Source organism: Mustela nivalis, assembly GCF_964662115.1.
Source record: "Mustela nivalis genome assembly, chromosome: 2".
Lineage (NCBI taxonomy): Eukaryota > Metazoa > Chordata > Mammalia > Carnivora > Mustelidae > Mustela > Mustela nivalis.
Window position 1 is genome coordinate 165,017,743 of NC_139021.1, and position 17,570 is coordinate 165,035,312.

Sequence of the window (17,570 nt, forward strand, 5' to 3'; positions counted from 1 at the left end):
TCCAGGCAGCCTGGCTCCAAAATTTATACTTTAAATCACAATTTTATCCAACATGAATTTGAAACTAAATCACCAGAATATGTAAATGTTTTCCAGAATACATGTTCCGTTGGAGGCTGAGATATATGATACTACTATATTTATCTGGAACATAAGCAGGAAAAGAGTGGAAAAACCTTGTGAATGTGTAAATAAGTCTGCAGTGCGTTTTTCCAAATATATACACACTATGTCTCATGCTGGTTTGGGCTCTGAATGGGGTATATAGGTTCATTAATATGGCTTTATACATACAGAGACATTTAGATACTAGAATAAAATCCCGAAGAGCTCTTAAAGGAGAAAGGGGGTAGACAATATTAAAAGGAATTACAATGATAGGCTTTAATTTGTTAAATGAAATTGGTTTTTTTTCTTTGATATACTGGATATCATTCTCTTGCTTCTCATTATACAAACAAATCTCTTGACTCCATGAACTTGTACTTAATCAAAAGATAGCATCATTATGACTATATATATATTTGAATTGGGTTCAGAATTTCTTTTTTGTTGTTGTTGTTTCAGATAGGATACAGGTAAATGAGTACTTCCCAAATTCTGAATACATTTTGCAACAGCTCATTATAACCCATTATAAATCCTCATGGTGCAAAAGTAGACTGACAAGTGGCTAAAATCCATCCCCAAATAGCAGCATGCTTTCTACCTAGCCATGCTTTCAACATCATTCAAGTGTTGTTATTTGTTATGAAAGCCAAATGATTGAACGTATAGGATTTTCTTTTGTGCCCTAATCATTTTGAGAAACAAGGGGCCAGAGTTGTTTTAGGGAAATGAGGTAAACGCTTTTTTTTTTTTTTTTTTTTTTTTGTCTCTGCCTCCCCCCTTCCCATTTAGGAGAGAAAGACTTATCTATCACTTTGTCTCACTCACAGGTCCTTGAGGAGATGGCAAATGTGGAAGTTACCAGGTCAGAAAGATATTCAGGTCCAATGGCAGTACCTTCTAGTTCAACGCAAAGATACCCCCTCGTTAGTTCATCAGAGAGAAGAGGAGGATGCCCACTGCCCCTCTGCTCAAACTCCAACACCCTGTTTGCCCTTCAAGATTATTTTCAAATTTTATATTAGGATCATTCTTGTTCAAACCTTTCAACTGTTTGACTGCTTCCCCAGACACTCTCTCCAGGGCCCCTGAGACTTCATGGACTGTGGACTTCACCAAGACAGGATTCCTAGAGAGGCGTTGGGTGGAATGCAGATTAACCAGTCAAAATGTTCTACAAATCCTCCTCTCTCCCAAACGAAATGAGGCCATGTAAGGAACTAGTAATTAAAATGATGGAGGCCACAGCCAACCGTGGGCCCTCACCCACCGGCCAGGCACTGCCGTGGCTCAGGGCTACACATGCCTTGTGACATACCTCATAGAGGTCGATCATGATGTTGCCCTCTGGACCCCTGCTGCTCTGAACGTTCTCCAAGGCCAATGTAAAATAGACCCCCCGGGTGTCCGAGATATAGAGATTGTAGGTGTCATTCTGGTTCCATTCTTGAACCGCTGCAAACACTTGATTCTCATCTGTGCTGATGACATGCATGTCCTGAAGAAAGACACAGAGAAGTAAGAAGGATGAAGATGCTTCTAGTGAACATGGCATGTGTCCAAAGAGAACGAAATCCCATGAAGGATACCAGAATAGGCTCTTAGGCGCTGTCATGGAAGATAAAAATTTTCCCTTTGTATATTTGTGAAGTAGTCATTAATTAGGCAAATGTTAACCATTTCCTTTGTCATCTGTGGGGTTAGGCAGGAAGGTCATGAGAAAATAGGGCAGAGAGATGCTTGGTAGCTTGCTTATAATTTAATCACCTCATTAGATAATTGAAGAAGACTTTCTCAAATATGCATATCTTTGGAGAATCAATCATCCTGATATACTTGCCAGGCACAAACATGGTATATGTTCAGAAGGCATATGTGGGCCAAATATGAGGAAAGGTTCGAGAGACAGAGAGAAAATAGACAAGCCCTGCTTCTCTGAGCATGGTCCATGGGCCGCCAGTGTTGGCATCACCTGCGAGCTTGTCAGATACACAGAATCTCAGGCCTCACTTACTGAATCAAAAATCTGTATTTAAATAAAATCTGAGTGGTTCATATGCACATTAAAGTTTGACAAACACTCCCTAAGGCTCAGCAACTCCCAGAAGTCGCCGTGGAAAACAGTCACCTGAGAACCCCAAAGCACTCATCTTCATGTCAATGACTGTTCAAGGACTCAGCAATTTATCTAAACCCTTAACTCTGAGAAATTCAGCAGGAAACCTTAAGTGAGAGAGGAAAGAAGTAGCCTGTTTTCAGACTCTGGTAGTCCTGGAAGAAAAAAACAAAGGCAAAGGTAATGTGGAGGCAGGGAGCAGATGTCCCTGGGGTGGGAATTCCAAATCTTTCCTCCCCATTCAGAACTCCAGAGAAGTGGATGTTCAGGGGAGGTTGGCACAGACCAGGGCTTGCTGTCTTCTGTGCATAAGCTCTTGGCAGCTGTCTACTGCCTTGAGTAAAGGCAGTCGCTTTCAAAAGTGGTGTAACTTTCAAAAACTAAAAATGAAAACAAAACAAAAAAATGGAATTACAAATAAGCAAAAAGACTGAAGAACAGTATGGAAAGATTCTTGGCCTTGTGTTGCTTACTACTGAGATCTTCGCAGATGGATCTTCCTCCATCCTTGAAAAACTTCCAGAGAACTTCCAGTCTTCTCTGGTAAGAATTTCAGTGCTAGAGAGTTCTACCTAACTCCTAATCTAAATTTCTCCTTAGAATATATGCCCATGTTCTTTCAACCAAATGATTAGCAATTCAGCTTGGACCCTCTCTGAACATATAGGGATGAGTCTCTCCTTCCTTTACCATGACCACAGTGAACTCTGATGATCCCAGAAGGAAGAAGACTTTACCCACAGAGTTTCATCTTTCTCACCCCTACTTGGGTCTCACATGTCATATTCTAGAGTTTGGTAATGTTTTTATATAAAAAATACAGAGCGGGAGGCCAAAAATGAATCCCATTACTTCAATGTGGATCAATTCAACGTGGATCAATAATGCAAACTTAAGTTTGGTATGCAAGTTGGCCATTGCTTATACCAGCCAAATGTCTATTTCCATTTCTTCTGATAACTGGGGTTGATGTTCTTTGAAAAACACCCTTATCACTCTCAGACAAATTTCCTCCCTGTACTTAGTCTTTGTTACTTTCTCTTACCCTTAGCACCAGAAAAGACCTTGTTGGCCTACCATTCAGAATATTCAATGTCCCCGACCACAGTGGTTAGATCAGTGACGGGTAGGCAACACAAAGTCAATAAGACACAATTCTAGAATGACACTGGGATTATCAGAAATTTAAAAAAAAAAAAAAAAAAAGTCTCGATCTGATGGAGGCATATCTTGGAGGGAAGGTAAGGGATGAACCCAGTCCTGAAGAAAATAGGCTCAAAAGGGAAGAGAGAGAGGCCACATTGTGTGAAAGTCTCTGAGTCTTTGACTGGGGATAACTAAGAAGCCTTCTCTATCTGTAAACCTTTCAGTTAGAGAGGATCTACTCTAGCAGAGAGTAGAACGAAATGGTTAAAAGAATGGGCTTTGAAATAAAACTACTTGAGTTCAGATCCTCCCTCTGTAACTTAGCTGTGTAAACCAAACTCCGTGCCTGAGAATTTCTACCTACGGAACAGAGATTTTAGTATGCCCTCCCTGGAGTTGTGAGGATTACATCAGCTATTAAGTGCTAAGCACTTAGAACAGTGCCTGGCACACAGCATCTGTCCCACGTATGCTAGCTATTTTCAGTGACGCAAGTGCTTAAATCCCCTTTGCTGATGAAGCGAGGTTGATTTGGCCTTTCTGTTTGTTGCAAATGTTTGGGGGCTAACTAGTATACTTAATAAAAAGTGGTTCTTGCAAGTATTTTGCTTCTTTCTAATGGAGGGGATTAGCTATGGAAATTAGCCCAAGGGCTATTCAACCACTGAGGGCCAAACATTCTATGGCTCCCCACTTCCTAGTTCTTTGCCCTCCCAAATCCTTATTTAGCCATTTGGAAGCCTTACATAACTACTCCCAATTCACACTCCCTCATTATCAGGATGCAGCATCCTCCCTGAATTCAAGTTAAAACACTTAAGCACAGATCTGACCCTCACATAATTACCTACCCACCTCTGCGCCTTGGGAGTGAATTTGTGCACTGGGGAACCTCTGAAGTCTGGGTCATCACAGACATCTTGGTAATAAATGCGAGGGGCTAGATACATCAACTATGTCATCCCAACTCATGCACATCTTTATTTTGTAGATTCACAACTAAAACACAGCGCTTCAAGGTCACCAAGAGAACTAGTCGAGTAACATCAGATTCAAAGGGCCATCTTTAGATAGGGGCCAAGATCGGATCGTTCTCTCTCCATATAACCCAATTACATCGAAGAGACTTAAAAAAAAAAAAAAAGTTGGTCTCAGATATCTTAATTGAAAGGTCTGACATATTTAAATGTCATCTTTCTTTTCTTGTCTACATTCTCCTCTATCAGGAGAATATGCTCTTTCTACATAAAGTGGCACTTCATGTTCAATACTTTTACTGAGACACAAAATTTCAGAACAAGAAGTGACCTTTGAGATCTTCTGCTAGAGTGTTTCCCAAAATCTGTCCCATTGGACACCAGCATTGATGGACTCTAACAAACTATTTTTTTAAATGGATGCCTTTGTAAAGTGTTTTGATTAATGCTGAATTACATGTTGTTGTTGTTGTTGTTTTACAGGACATCCTAGAGCTTTCAACACCAGTGACCTACCGCTACTCTCGAGGCGAGGGGCATAGAATGGAGTTTATTTTTTTCTTAAGCTTCTTTGGTCATAGAACCAAATTTTTGAGAGGCACCTCCGAGGACATTTTATTCAGAGTTAACATTTATCTTATTTTTAAAAAGTAACAACGAAAGAACAAACAAAACACAGAGAAATAGAAATTGATAAGTCCGTCCGAAGCAGGTTAGCGGCAGATCTGGGCCTCCTGCTGCCGACCCCCACCCCACCCACGCCTCATGCCATCCCTCCCCCACCACACAGACAGCAGATCCATACTGATAATAACATTACCTTGCTTTTATAGAGTATCTGTCCTCTAACATGCTCAAAGCACTTTCATATGTATTGCCTCATTCATCTCCCTTGAGTAGCTCAGAATGAGCTCCAAGTAAGTTAAGGGAAACCGTCACCATGTCTCCCAGTCTGGGGGGGCCTCATGCTTTTAATAGCAGCAGCCACATTAAAGTCTCTCCATTCCCTTCTCCGTCACCATTACCATTATATTATTATTATTATTATTATTATTATTTTTAAACACAGCTCAGGGGAACCATGGTCTTTCAAGAGCGGATACAATGGCAGTGGATGATTACAGAAAATTTTAACATGAAAGTGCTGGTTTGTCTTGATTCCTTTGGTGAGCACGAGGCTTTGTTCCTTTCCAGCCAAGGCAGCCCTGGCTTTGATAGAAGGCCAGGAAATACGGGCGCCTTTCTCGCAGATCAGTGCACCCAAGCTGGGGCTATTCTTTGAAGGTGTAATGGGACTGTAACGAGGCAACTCATTGTCTTAAAGAATAAACACCTGCTTGGACCACATAATACGTTCATTTGCTGCGCTGGCTCCTATTTTTCCAGGGACAAGAGAAATTAATCATTGTGTTCTACCCTCGCACCTTAGCGGAGGCTAGGAATAGAGCGGGCTCATCTCAGGGAGCAAGGGGAGGGGACAGCAGATTCAGGTTCAAAAGATAACTTTTCCTTCCAGACTGGCTGGGTGTCCCTGGGGGCAAGGGTCGACTTGAACAAGCAACGCAGAGGATGTGTTTCCTAACACTCCAGCAATAGATCCAAAGATGGGTTTTGATTTTAAATGACCATGGGTCTCCTTGGTTGGGTCCATAGGACTTTTTCTTTTGATGGTCCTCCAGTATTTCAAAATTTGTAAAGGATCTGCTATTTTATAATAGTAAGCTATTAATTTATTTCAAGAGAAGAAAAGTATAATACAAAGAATGCCAGCTGGGAACTCAGGAGACCTGAGTGCTTGCCTCACTTCGGCAAAGAGCATTTGGTTTGGCTGGGACTTATTCTGCACACAGAGTATTTTCCCAGGAGAGAACGCAAGAGGAGTGACTCACATCTGCTGCTTCCTGATTTGGTCTCGATTCCCACATGCCTCCTGAGTGAGAGCATCTCCCTGCATTGACTTTAAATCTTATTTTTAAAGGCTTAAGTCTTGCAAGTTAAACTACTGCATTTGCTGGCCAATCAAAGACATAGCCATTTATTTCAGCCCTCGAAAGGGAAAAAAGAAAACAAAGCAGCTCTGTTGGACTTACTGGGGAGACATGATCATACCCCTCATGAGCCTTCCTAAAAGATAATCCAGGGTAATTTTAACAACACTCAGATTTAATTTTACATATGGACTTTACCCAATTCTCATCTAAGGCACAACTCCAAATTGCTGTGCTTGTCTTTTTGGAAAGCACTTAAAGCTGAATCAAGAGCAGGGAGCACTTCAATGTATACAGTCGCAGGCATATAGTTCTGGACAATTACCACTGTCATTAATCTCTTAGCAGCTGGAAATAATAACTACTAACATGGACATTGTTCTTTGGAGTCAACAGTGCAATTTAACGTGTGTTATTATCCCTAGTGGGCTAGTGTCTCTATACTACTATGCTTAGGGGCAGAGGGACGGCCAAGAATTCTGCCTGGAAAGGCCAGAGCAACTGGCTACCGAGATCTGTGATGTCCTTGTGCTCTATCTGTCACATGAATTCCTGGCAGCTAGCTCTAGTTGGTTCAGGACAGCATACTACAAAGTTGTGGATAAAAACACAATGTCAAGAGTCATCAACACTCAATCAAAAAAAGTTCCCTATGTTCTTGGTCCAAAGGTTTCAAAGCTGAGCTGCAACTACATTTAAACCTACACTGACTGTCCCTCTCCAACAGCCACACATACCTCCCCTGCTATAAGATCAAGGCACAATACATTAACTATTTGAGACCACAAATCCACACAGCTTTATGCTCCCGAGTCACTCTGTCCTCCACTAGGTGGCGCTCCATATTAACGCAGTTCAGAGTTTCTGGAAAGAGAGCCCAGGGAAGTCAGCGGTTAAGAGGGTCTTTTCTTAAACTTTTGTCTGTCCTTATTTTCGAAGGAGTATGTCTTTGAGGAAGTCCAAAAAATTAGCTATGCTTCAGAACTCTAAAGACAACCAATGTGGTAAGTCCTGCTGAGAGACAATGTAAAAGTTGAGTGCCATATAGATGCACCGCCTCTCAATAATTAACAACAATAAAATGTTGTACTGGTTTGACACGGATCCAAAGCCTACTTTCTGTCTTGCTAGAATATCCACACATACGGCTCAAAAATTTTTATTACTGAAAATCAAATGCAAATCAGTTGACAATCTATTCAGATGCTCCTACAGCAAGAATCAGAGAGAGAGAGAGAGAGTGGTTGAAAAACAGTCATGGGGGATGAGAAGAGAGAAATGAATATGAGCGTCCTTGGGAAAGGGGTGCAGGCGAGAACATGGGAATGGGAGAAAATACTGAAATGAAGAGATCCATTCAGGTCGTACCTTGGGCAGAGCATATTTGGGTAGCTTCATCTGGGCAAATGCATTCCTTCGGTAGGACACGTAGTAATGTGGCCGTCCTCCTGATGTCAGCTGGATCACAAACACAGAAGTAAGAGGAGCTATTATGACAGTTACAGGCCATGGAAAAAGAGCCGTGAATGGCAGGGGCTAGCCGCCGACCCAACAGTGTGAATGACTATTGCAGACAAGGGTAAAGAACGAGAGTTCCATTCAAAAACAACTCATACCGAGTATGTGAGTTGGTCTGAGGCCCAAGCTGAACCCACTGCATGAAATATATTTCTTCAACCTGCCCTGTAGCTCGGGAGCCAGGAAACAAGCCATTTTCAGTTTCTTTCTTCTCCTTTTCCCCTTCTCCTCCTTCTTAATGACACAAGCCTCAGAGTATATTAGCTTCATGTCCATCAGGAGTCCCCGGCTGCCTAGCCCAAGACCACCGGGGAGGAGACAGGTCCCCATGTTGTACCGGAAGTGAACGGCCCGGGTCTGACAGTGCCAGAGTGGGCGCCTCTCTCCTCTGAGCCCTGAACGCTATCTGATGCCGTCCCACTGAGGCCTCTGAGTATGTCTCAGGGACAACAGTGCTGCTGACCCATTAGACAAAAGCTGGCCAGGGTCGTGGTCCAAAATCACCCTAGAGCTCTCTCTCCTAGAAGAGAACGGGGAGCCACCTCCTCCAAGTCTGTCCGGCACACACAGCCCAGTGAAGCCTGTGGATGCCAGGGAAGTCAGGAAGGGGTGCGGTCTCTACTCCAGCATGAGCGCTGCTCTGCCCAGCATCAAGGGCTCCATGCCAGCTCTCTCCTCTGCAGCCACTCTTGTTTCCCAGGTTTACTGAGATACTATTCACATATAACATATGTGAGTTTAAGAGGTATGTGACGATTTGATGCATGTGTATATGGCAGAATGATCACCACCTCTAGCCCCTCACTTAATTATGACATTCTGTGAGTGGTGATATCTTTAAAAATCTACTGTCTTGACAACCGTCATGTCTATAATACAGTGTTGTTAATTATAGTCACTATGCTGTATGTTAGATCCCCAGAAGTTATCCATTTAGCAGCTGGAAATGTGTCTCCTTTGACTCACATGTCCCCACTTCCCAATCCCTGGCAACCACCATTGCTCACTGTTTCTGTGAGCTGGTTTACGTGCTCTTAATCCATATAAATATCTGGACTTGGGCTATCAGCTGGGGTGTGCATACTCAGACTAGGTCAACACATACTCTAGGCGAATGTCCACCAGACACATAAAATAGCGGCCAGAAGTTACCGCTTCCCCATCATGGGGTCAGATCACCTCATAGTCCTCATGATGGGTTACAGGACCATGTTCACAGTGGCACGGGTACAAAATATATGACACTCTAAACGCAGAAGGGAGTCCCATTTGTCAGTTATATATGGATTATAAACCACTATTAGAAAGCAGAAAAGGTTCCTGGGAGAAACGGTGATAGGGAAATGAATTATAGATCGAACCAACACATGTAACCATTTTAATGTCACTTGATAATTTGATGTTGAAGTTACCAGAGTAATCATTACTCACTTCCCTAAGGAAAACTGCTATGTGTGTGTGTGTACGTGTGTGTGTGTGTGTGTGTGTGTGTGTGTAGTCATTTGTGAAACATTTTAAGAGTACATACATAGGCTGATGTTGGGTATTTTGAACATTTCCATCCTCAAAACATGGGATTGGATATTCTGATTTATGATTTCATCTCCAAATACACACAACAGTGTTTAGAATGGGTCTCAATCATAGGGAAATTGTGTGTGTCTATATATATATAGTATGTGTGTATAAATAAAGTTAATATAAAAACATATATTTGATATATAAACTATGCAGATACAAACTATTTAGCAATCGTACTTTTCCACTCTTAGGATGGGAAGCAATACATGAAGTCTGTCCAAACTTAACTAGGAACTGAAGATTTATCGAAGCGAGCCTAGAATTTTCCTTAAATGCTGCAAAGAAGCAAAGCGTCCTTGCTCCCTGTCTCTTCTAACCACTCAACCACAAAAGGTTTGCCACGCTCTTCAGGGGTGAAAATCCTGGCTGAGCACCTCTCATCTCATCTAATTCTTCTCCTAATCACAGGGAGAGCATGACAATAATGGCTGATTACTCTGCACCTCCCCTCTGCCTCCCCCCACTTCCCGCTACCCCCCAGCTTTCTCTTCCCATCTGTTTCTCTATTTTTCAGGTGACTACTGGGGAACAGGCTGATTGGCTGACTGTTCGGATAGGAAGAGACTGACATATCCGCTCAGGCCCATGAAGGCAGAGGAGGGGGGTGAACAGAATGTGCATCATTCGGAGACAACCTTCGTACACTACCCAGGGCCCCCATGACTCCATATTGATAAGGTCCTCCAGACGTTACCCAAAGGAGCTAATTAATATTCCATTAGCATAGAAGCTTTGACCCTTGGTAATGTTCCTTTTGTCAAAAAGATAATGATTTTTTTTTTTCCCCATTTTCACTCTTAAGGGAGTGTACACAGGCAAAGGAGGCTGCATTAGGACCGAAGCAGGAAAGAGAAATATCTGAGACAATCAGCCGGAGTGGATCTTTCATACCTGAACAAACACGTAATCATCCTGGACAATCAAAGAGTCTGGGTCAATGTAGCCTGGGAAAGGTTTATTTCTGTTGGCCTCTGTGCAGTTCTGCATTCGGCAAGTCAGGTATTGTGAATCTGAAAAAAAAAAAAAAAAAAAAAAAACACCAAAAAACGGGGTGGGGGACGTACACTCACAGAGTCCTGGACTTGGAGTGGACATTTTCCATTTCCTTTGCTATCTGCAACTCTTTAAACAAACCTCACATTCTTCAATTGCATTATCCCTCCCATTGTTATTGTTAAAAGTAGTATCGCTACTATTTTACTCACTTTCTAGCAGCACCATCGTCACCATGCCTCAATGTCTCTAACAAATCTTGCCATCCTGGAATACTGAATTCTCATTAATTAATTTTCCCCTCTCTAAATGAAAGCATTTTTAAAAACTGGCATTAGTATTTGTGATTCTATAGTTTTGTTCATTTGTTTGTTTCTCTTTGGATTTGTGGGCTCTTCCTCTGCACTTTGACCTTTGACCAACAGGCAGGGAAATATGGACATACAAGCAATCACCAGTCATCTCGTGCAAGAAGTGCACTCTTACAAACAGGAAGATTCCATATCAAGATAAAGGCTTTTCTTCTAATAATACTTAGAAGTGAAACAGAATAGGGGCGCCTGGGTGGCTCAGTGGGTTAAAGCCTCTGCTCAGGTCCCGATCTCAGGATCCTGGGATCAAGCCCCTCATGGGGCTCTCTGCTCAGCAGGGAGCCTGCTTCCCTTCCGCTCTCTCTGCCTACCTCTCTGCCTACTTGTGATCTCTGTCAAATAAATAAATAAAATCTTTTTAAAACATTAAAAAAAAAGTGAAACAGAATAGAGAGGAGATTCCTGCATCCAAAGATCTGCCCTCATTTAGAGACAAGTAAACTAATCCCACGTGAGACTCAACAGCAGATGGTAAACCTATCAGTTATAATAACTCCTACATAGATCTGATACCTATTGCTTGGGAGTACTTTGTATCAGGGAGGATATCTTGGTTTTTTGACTCTAACTATTCTGCCCTACTAATCAGATGTCACTTCCTTACTTAAAACTCCTTTTGCCTCATTGCATTTAAAATAAATTCGAACCCTCTAGGACCCATCACTCCAATTTCCCCACATGTTAATCTCTTCTCTCTGTGACTCTTCTCATCTGGCCTCCTCTATGTTCGGGAATGTGGCCAAACCTTTTACCATGTAAGAAACTTTTTAACTCTATTCCCTCTGCCTGAACTGCTTTTCTCCAGGTGATTCACAAAGAAAGTTCTAGATTTCAGCCCACTCTTACTTCAGAGGGTCTTCCATGACTACTGTTGATCAACACCATTTTGTTAATTACCTTCATGGAATTTACCACAATATAAAATCACCTCTTCCTTACGTATTTCTGCCCCTCTCCATTAGAATATACTCTTCTTGAGGACTGCTTTTTCTGCTTGTTCACGAATGTGCCCCCAGGTTCTAATACTGTTCCAGGCATATACTGGGCAGTAAGTAAATACTCACTGAAATGTGCCTCTTTTTAAAAAATTTTATGTGTGTGTGTGTGTGTGTGTTCCAGAATTCATTGTTTATGCACTACACCCAGTGCTCCATGCAATACATGCTCTCCTTAACACCCACCACCAGGCTCACCCAACCCCCCACCCCCTCCCCTCCAAAACCCTCAGTTTGTTTCTCAGAGTACACAATCTCTCATGGTTTGTCTTCCCCTCTGATTTTCCCCAACTCACTTCTCTCCACCTCCCAATGTCCTCCATGTTATTCCTTAATGCTCCACAAGTAAGTGAAACCATATGATAACTGACTTTCTCTGCTTGACTTATTTCACTCAGCATAATCTCTTACAGTCCGATCCATGTTGCTACAAAAGTTGGGTATTCATCCTTTCTGATGGAGGCATAATACTCCATTGTCTATATGGACCACATCTTCTTTATCCATTCATCTGTTGAAGGGCGTCTTGGTTCTTTCCACAGTTTGGCGACTGTGGCCATTGCTGCTATGAACATTGGGGTACAGATGGCTCTTTTATTCACTACATCTGTATCTTTGGGGTAAATTTCCAATAGTGAAAATGTGCCTCTTGATTGAAATATGTATATTTTGAATGAAAAATAAAGTTGTTTTATTTTATTTATTTATTTTTGATGCTGAACAGATGACTTTGCTTTTAGGACATCAAGGATATATACAGAAATCCACCCTTCCCAATGAAAAAGAAATCAGGAGATGAAGACTTCCATGAAATGGGGGTATGCAATAGTATTGGGTTGGATCAAGGATTCACTAATAACTTCCTTAAGGAAATTTCCAGGATAATCTTCACTTAACGGAACTTGGGTAAACCTGTACTCTAGAAGGAGGACCACTAGGGGGCGGCATGCACACTTGCTCCATCTGACCAATGACTGATGTAAAGACTGATAAGCCCTCCAGGACACTTGGGAGGAGAGCTTTATCTACAATATTCCTTCATCCCACTGCCATCTGTGGGAATGGGACTGATTCTGAAGCACTTTAAACCATCTAGTCCCGGTGAAACCATTTCCAGAGATAACTAAAGAAGAGCCACTATTCCCTCTTTATCTCCTTTTGTGAACACTCTTAGAGTTTTATTTTGGGGCATAACTCAAATCTTCTCAAAGACAATTTCTGTGACTCAGTCCTTCCCCACCACTACAGCACACAAAATCTTTACCTCACAACTTTCACACTCCACAGACCCTTCTACAACTTTTAAAAAACTTCTGTTTTTCTAAATGTAGCTTGGGGTCACAGAAACAATGAACATTGGCAGCTAGCAGACCTGGGCTTGAGTTCTGGTCTGGTCATTTCCTGGCTGCGTAGTTCAAAAGAAATCATTTCATCCCCCTGAGTCTTGCCACCCAAATGGGGATGCCAACGTCGATTCTCTTACAGTTTGGCTTCTAGAATTAACTGAAATAATGTATATGCTACAAGTTTTTAAACTCAAATGGGTACAGATCTCAGTTGTTATCAGTAATGGTAATATTCCTATTTCCTCTTTTGCTACCTTTCACAGTGATAAAATCAGTTTGAGAGCACATAGGAGGTCCTTTAAAAGGGTAAACTGAATTTGCTTATTCAGTTAAGTTCTCTATCAGTTATGTTTTGTTGGTGACCTTCCAATACCCACTCTTCCCAGCCTCTTTAACGGAAAAGCCAATACTCCATCTATACGCTTGTCCTTGCTCCTGTGTGACTGATAAGTGCTCACAGGCAAGGATTAATCCTTTTGGGTCTATGCCCATTCAAGGTCTTCCTTTACTTCCCTTGCCACTGGATGGTTCAGGAAAGGGCATTAAAACCCTGTCACAGGAAACGAGAAGAGAGGGAGGTCTTTCAGGGGCTGCAGGGCAGAGACCAGGAGCTGAAGCAGAAGACCCTCTTCCGTCTCTCTAGAACGCTGTGTCCAGTGTGATGCTTGGCACTGCGCTAGCCTTCTTTTTACACAGAGGGGACTGTCTTACACTTAAGCGTACATAATGAGTATGCAAAAAATCAGTAACACTGAGTTACTGATTGTACTGAGCCCAGAGCAACTCTTTCTCTGTGCTATTATGTGAGATAATGAATAAAAACAATGATTAACCAAACTGAACCAAAGGTTCTTGATTAAGAGGTCTTGGTCTTCAAATTACAAATACAACTTCCAATCAGAATTGCTTGGACTGCCACCTAATGAGGACTTCTTGATAAACACACAGGGCTTGTTTTATTTATCACGGAGTCTAAGAGTTTCTTTCTTAAGAATTTAACCTCCTTTTCAAAGGTTCCTGAACAAGCACAAGATAGAAAATATAAAGATACACTTTTCATATTTATAACTCAACTATTCGGAACTTCTGAATTGAAGGGATTCAGGAAGGAAATAAAAGAACAGGGAAACTAACATTTGTTGAGCATTTATGTACCAGGGACTCTGAAGCATGTTTCACCTTTATTGCATGCATTTAATCTTCACAGTACTACAAGGTATAATAAGATATCAACTGATTTTTTAGATAAAGAGAATGGAGCTCAAAGAGATCATGATTTACAGAAACGGCATTATGGGATTCAAACTTGGTTGGCCCCAAGGCTTTTATTTCTACAACTCTACATTGTGTGAAAAATGCCTGTGAACTGGGAGCCACTATTTGTTACACATATTTTGGCTTTGAGCTAAATATCAATTCATATACCTAGATACAAAAGAAAGACCAGTAAATCTGTATTTTTGTGGGGTAATTCAACAATATGGTCAACATCCTTGAAAATGAGATCTTTCAACCTCATGTTCATTTCTGAGACTTCTACCCAAGGAAATAATTAATGATCTATGAGAAGAATGACTTATTTCAATATTCATCAGTGTTATTTATAATAAAGAAAGAGAGAAGAAGGGCCGAAAATGAGGGAATAATTTTTGAAAACTTCAGTTTGTGATTAAAACCGGGCTTCCAAAGAGTATATGAGTATTTGTAGAAGTGCTTAATACATGTTATACAATAAAAATGGGTTACCAATTAATAATATTGCATCAATGTTAATTTCTTAGTTTGGAAAACAGACCTTGGTTGTTCAAGATTTCAACGTTGAGAGAAGCTAGGTAAAGCTACACTGTCTTGGTAACTTTTCTGTTTACCTAAAAGTATTCTAAAATAAAAGTTTTTTAAAAAGTAGGTTACCGGAATGTGTATCAACCAGATTCTGTACAAGTTGTATATATAGATATCTACATATGTATGTTTGCACTGGAAAAATGAATAAAAGAAAGATAGGAGATGTCAAGAGTAGTATACAGGCACTGATGTGAGAGAGGGAGACAGCTCTGTGTGCAAATCCCCGGTCAGCATCTCCCAGCCAGGGGGTGGAGGGGGCGCGGTCCACGGTGGGCTTGAGATCTGTCTCTGGAAAATTAAAGAACCATCTCTAATTCCTCTGCTTTTCCATCTTCCTCCACTCACCATGTCATGTACTGAGGTGGGGGGACTACAAGCAATACGTGCTGTGAGGCTGTTCTCCAACTAAGAAATACAGAGGGTTCAGCTGGGTGACCCAAGGAAAGCCCCAAGAAGGGGTCTTAAAAGCATTTCTTGCTTAGAGTGGCTCAAAGTGAAATTTGCAAGCTGAAGGGGAAATGAACAATTTTGAACCGCCAGCCCCTGGTAGAGTGCTCCTGGTTTGTTCTCTTTCTCCTTCTCATGGAAACAGAAAGAAATTGGCTGCACTTCATAATGAGGGACCAATCACTCTTACTCCCCTTGGGGCTTGCTGTAATAGCATTAAGTATGATGAACTCTTTCCATATTCAATTCTAGTGAGTGTATGATGTGATTCCATAGGAAGTATCCTGTAATTTGGCATTAATTAACGTCAATTAATGCATGCAACTGCTAGACTTTAGAATTAATTTCATTACTTTTCCCACACAGATGTTTTCCTTGCCATAGGTGATTAGGGCCCTGTGCTGCTCTTCCCAGGCATCCTCACTCTGAGCAACAGCTGCTGCTTGGGGTAACGCAGTTTCCACCCCCTGCAAAATCTGTGATCTAGAGAAAGGCCTCCTTTCAAGGGCTGGGCTTTGAGCAGAGGGACAGGGCTTTAAATGCAGGTTCAAGGCCTGCTAGCTCCGTAAACCGGAGCAGTCACGGCACCTCTCTAAACGCTGATCTGCAAAATGGGAACGGGTGCGAGGCATCTTGCCAGCAGCGGTGATGAGAGAAGAGCTCAGGCGTGAAAGGCAGTGAGTCTGGTGCCGGGCTAGTCTGTGCTCCAGGAACAGGAGTAGTGGCTGCTCCTGAAGTGCTCTCTCTTTAGTCACCAGTGCTGCCCACCATGTCTCACAGGAACCGACTGTAAAGCACTCCATACACTTCTCCCTGACACAGTATCTTTCTTCATATTCAATGTGTAGTGTGGGTTAAAGACTTTTTTTTTAAGTAATTTTTTTAAGACACCAGGAAAAATATTCTCTGGGCATAATTAATAGATAATGGTGTGAGGCAGTGGCCAGTGGGGGAACTGGAAAATAACTCGGGCTATGAGGAGGACCTGGGAGGTGTGTGGGAGCCCAGCACACAGGCCAGCCAGCCTGCAGCCATATTGCTTTGCAAGTGCGCCCTCCTGTTGAGGGTGACCTTCCAGAACCTAGGTCTATCTCCTCCAAGCTGGCTGAGTCAGAGAAGGTCACTTACCAAGCTATGCTTCAGACTGTTCCTCTAGGTAACGAGCAGTTATTAGAACATTAGAATTAAAAAAGGATGTTAAGACTATCGGGGTGCCTGGGTGGCTCAGTGGGTTAAAGCCTCTGCCTTCAGCTCAGGTCTTATTCCCAGGGTCCTGGGATCAAGTCCCACATCAGACTCTGTAGAGGGAGCCTGCTTGCTCCTCTCTTTCTCTCTGCCTGTCTCTCTGCCTACTTGTGATCTCTGTCAAATAAATAATAAAATCTTAAAAAAAAAAAAAAAAAGAATCAGACTATCATTTTAACATCCGGCAAGTCTTTACCCATTGAAACCTGTCTCCTTCCCACCCTGTGCCAAGAAACAAACCTCTGGTTCGAACTGCCCTTTCCTTGTCTGCGACCCTGGCCAAAGACTTTCTGGGCTTTCTTCCGTGGGGTTCTTCCTGAGGCCGGGGCTGAGCTCTCCTTTCCCAGCATCTCTCCAGTGAGAGCAGCGACGGCATCAACCTCCAGAACAACCGGAGAGCGCCCGGCCCCTCGGCTAGGAACCATGCCAAGGGATCACATGCTTTTTCTCTTTCCAGATTTACCCAAAAAAAAAAATCCCAGAAAGTGGTACTTTTTACAGATGAAGAACTCCAAGCTTAGGGATGAGATTTGCATAAGCTCAAATGCTAGTAAATGAAATGCATCACAGGTCTCTAGGACTCTACCCCTGATTCTGGCACTCAACAAATATTTACTTAGCAAGAAATCCTTTCATATATCTTAATATGATAAAAATTTCATTTTGAGCAAAACCATAACTCTCTAGGCAGTCAGGAACACTCTGAAACTCTCCATCCCCTACTAATTTTCAACATTAAAACAGGGCAGTTTTTAAAGCCCATATATCTGCATATATAGCTTCCTGAATTGTTCTTTACGTTGTTCTATTATTTTAAAACCTTCACATTAAATGTCCCCAACCCACACACATGCACGCATGTGTCGACATGCTTGTGCTCATGTACATTTCATT

The 17,570-nt window shown here is 42.0% G+C and overlaps 1 protein-coding gene across 4 annotated transcripts in view; it reads right to left on the reverse strand.

The window, feature by feature from the left end:
• SORCS1 (sortilin related VPS10 domain containing receptor 1) overlaps nt 1–17,570 on the reverse strand; it is a 505,841-nt gene that overhangs the window by 109,906 nt on the left and 378,365 nt on the right. For all 4 annotated transcript variants that reach the window (XM_082714247.1, XM_082714246.1, XM_082714244.1 and 1 more), the window contains exons 7-9: nt 10,326–10,444; nt 7,704–7,793; nt 1,427–1,606 (exon numbers count right to left, since the gene is read on the reverse strand). In XM_082714247.1, coding sequence (XP_082570373.1) covers nt 1,427–1,606; nt 7,704–7,793; nt 10,326–10,444 — 389 coding nt within the window. The remainder of the gene's footprint in view (nt 1–1,426; nt 1,607–7,703; nt 7,794–10,325; nt 10,445–17,570) is intronic.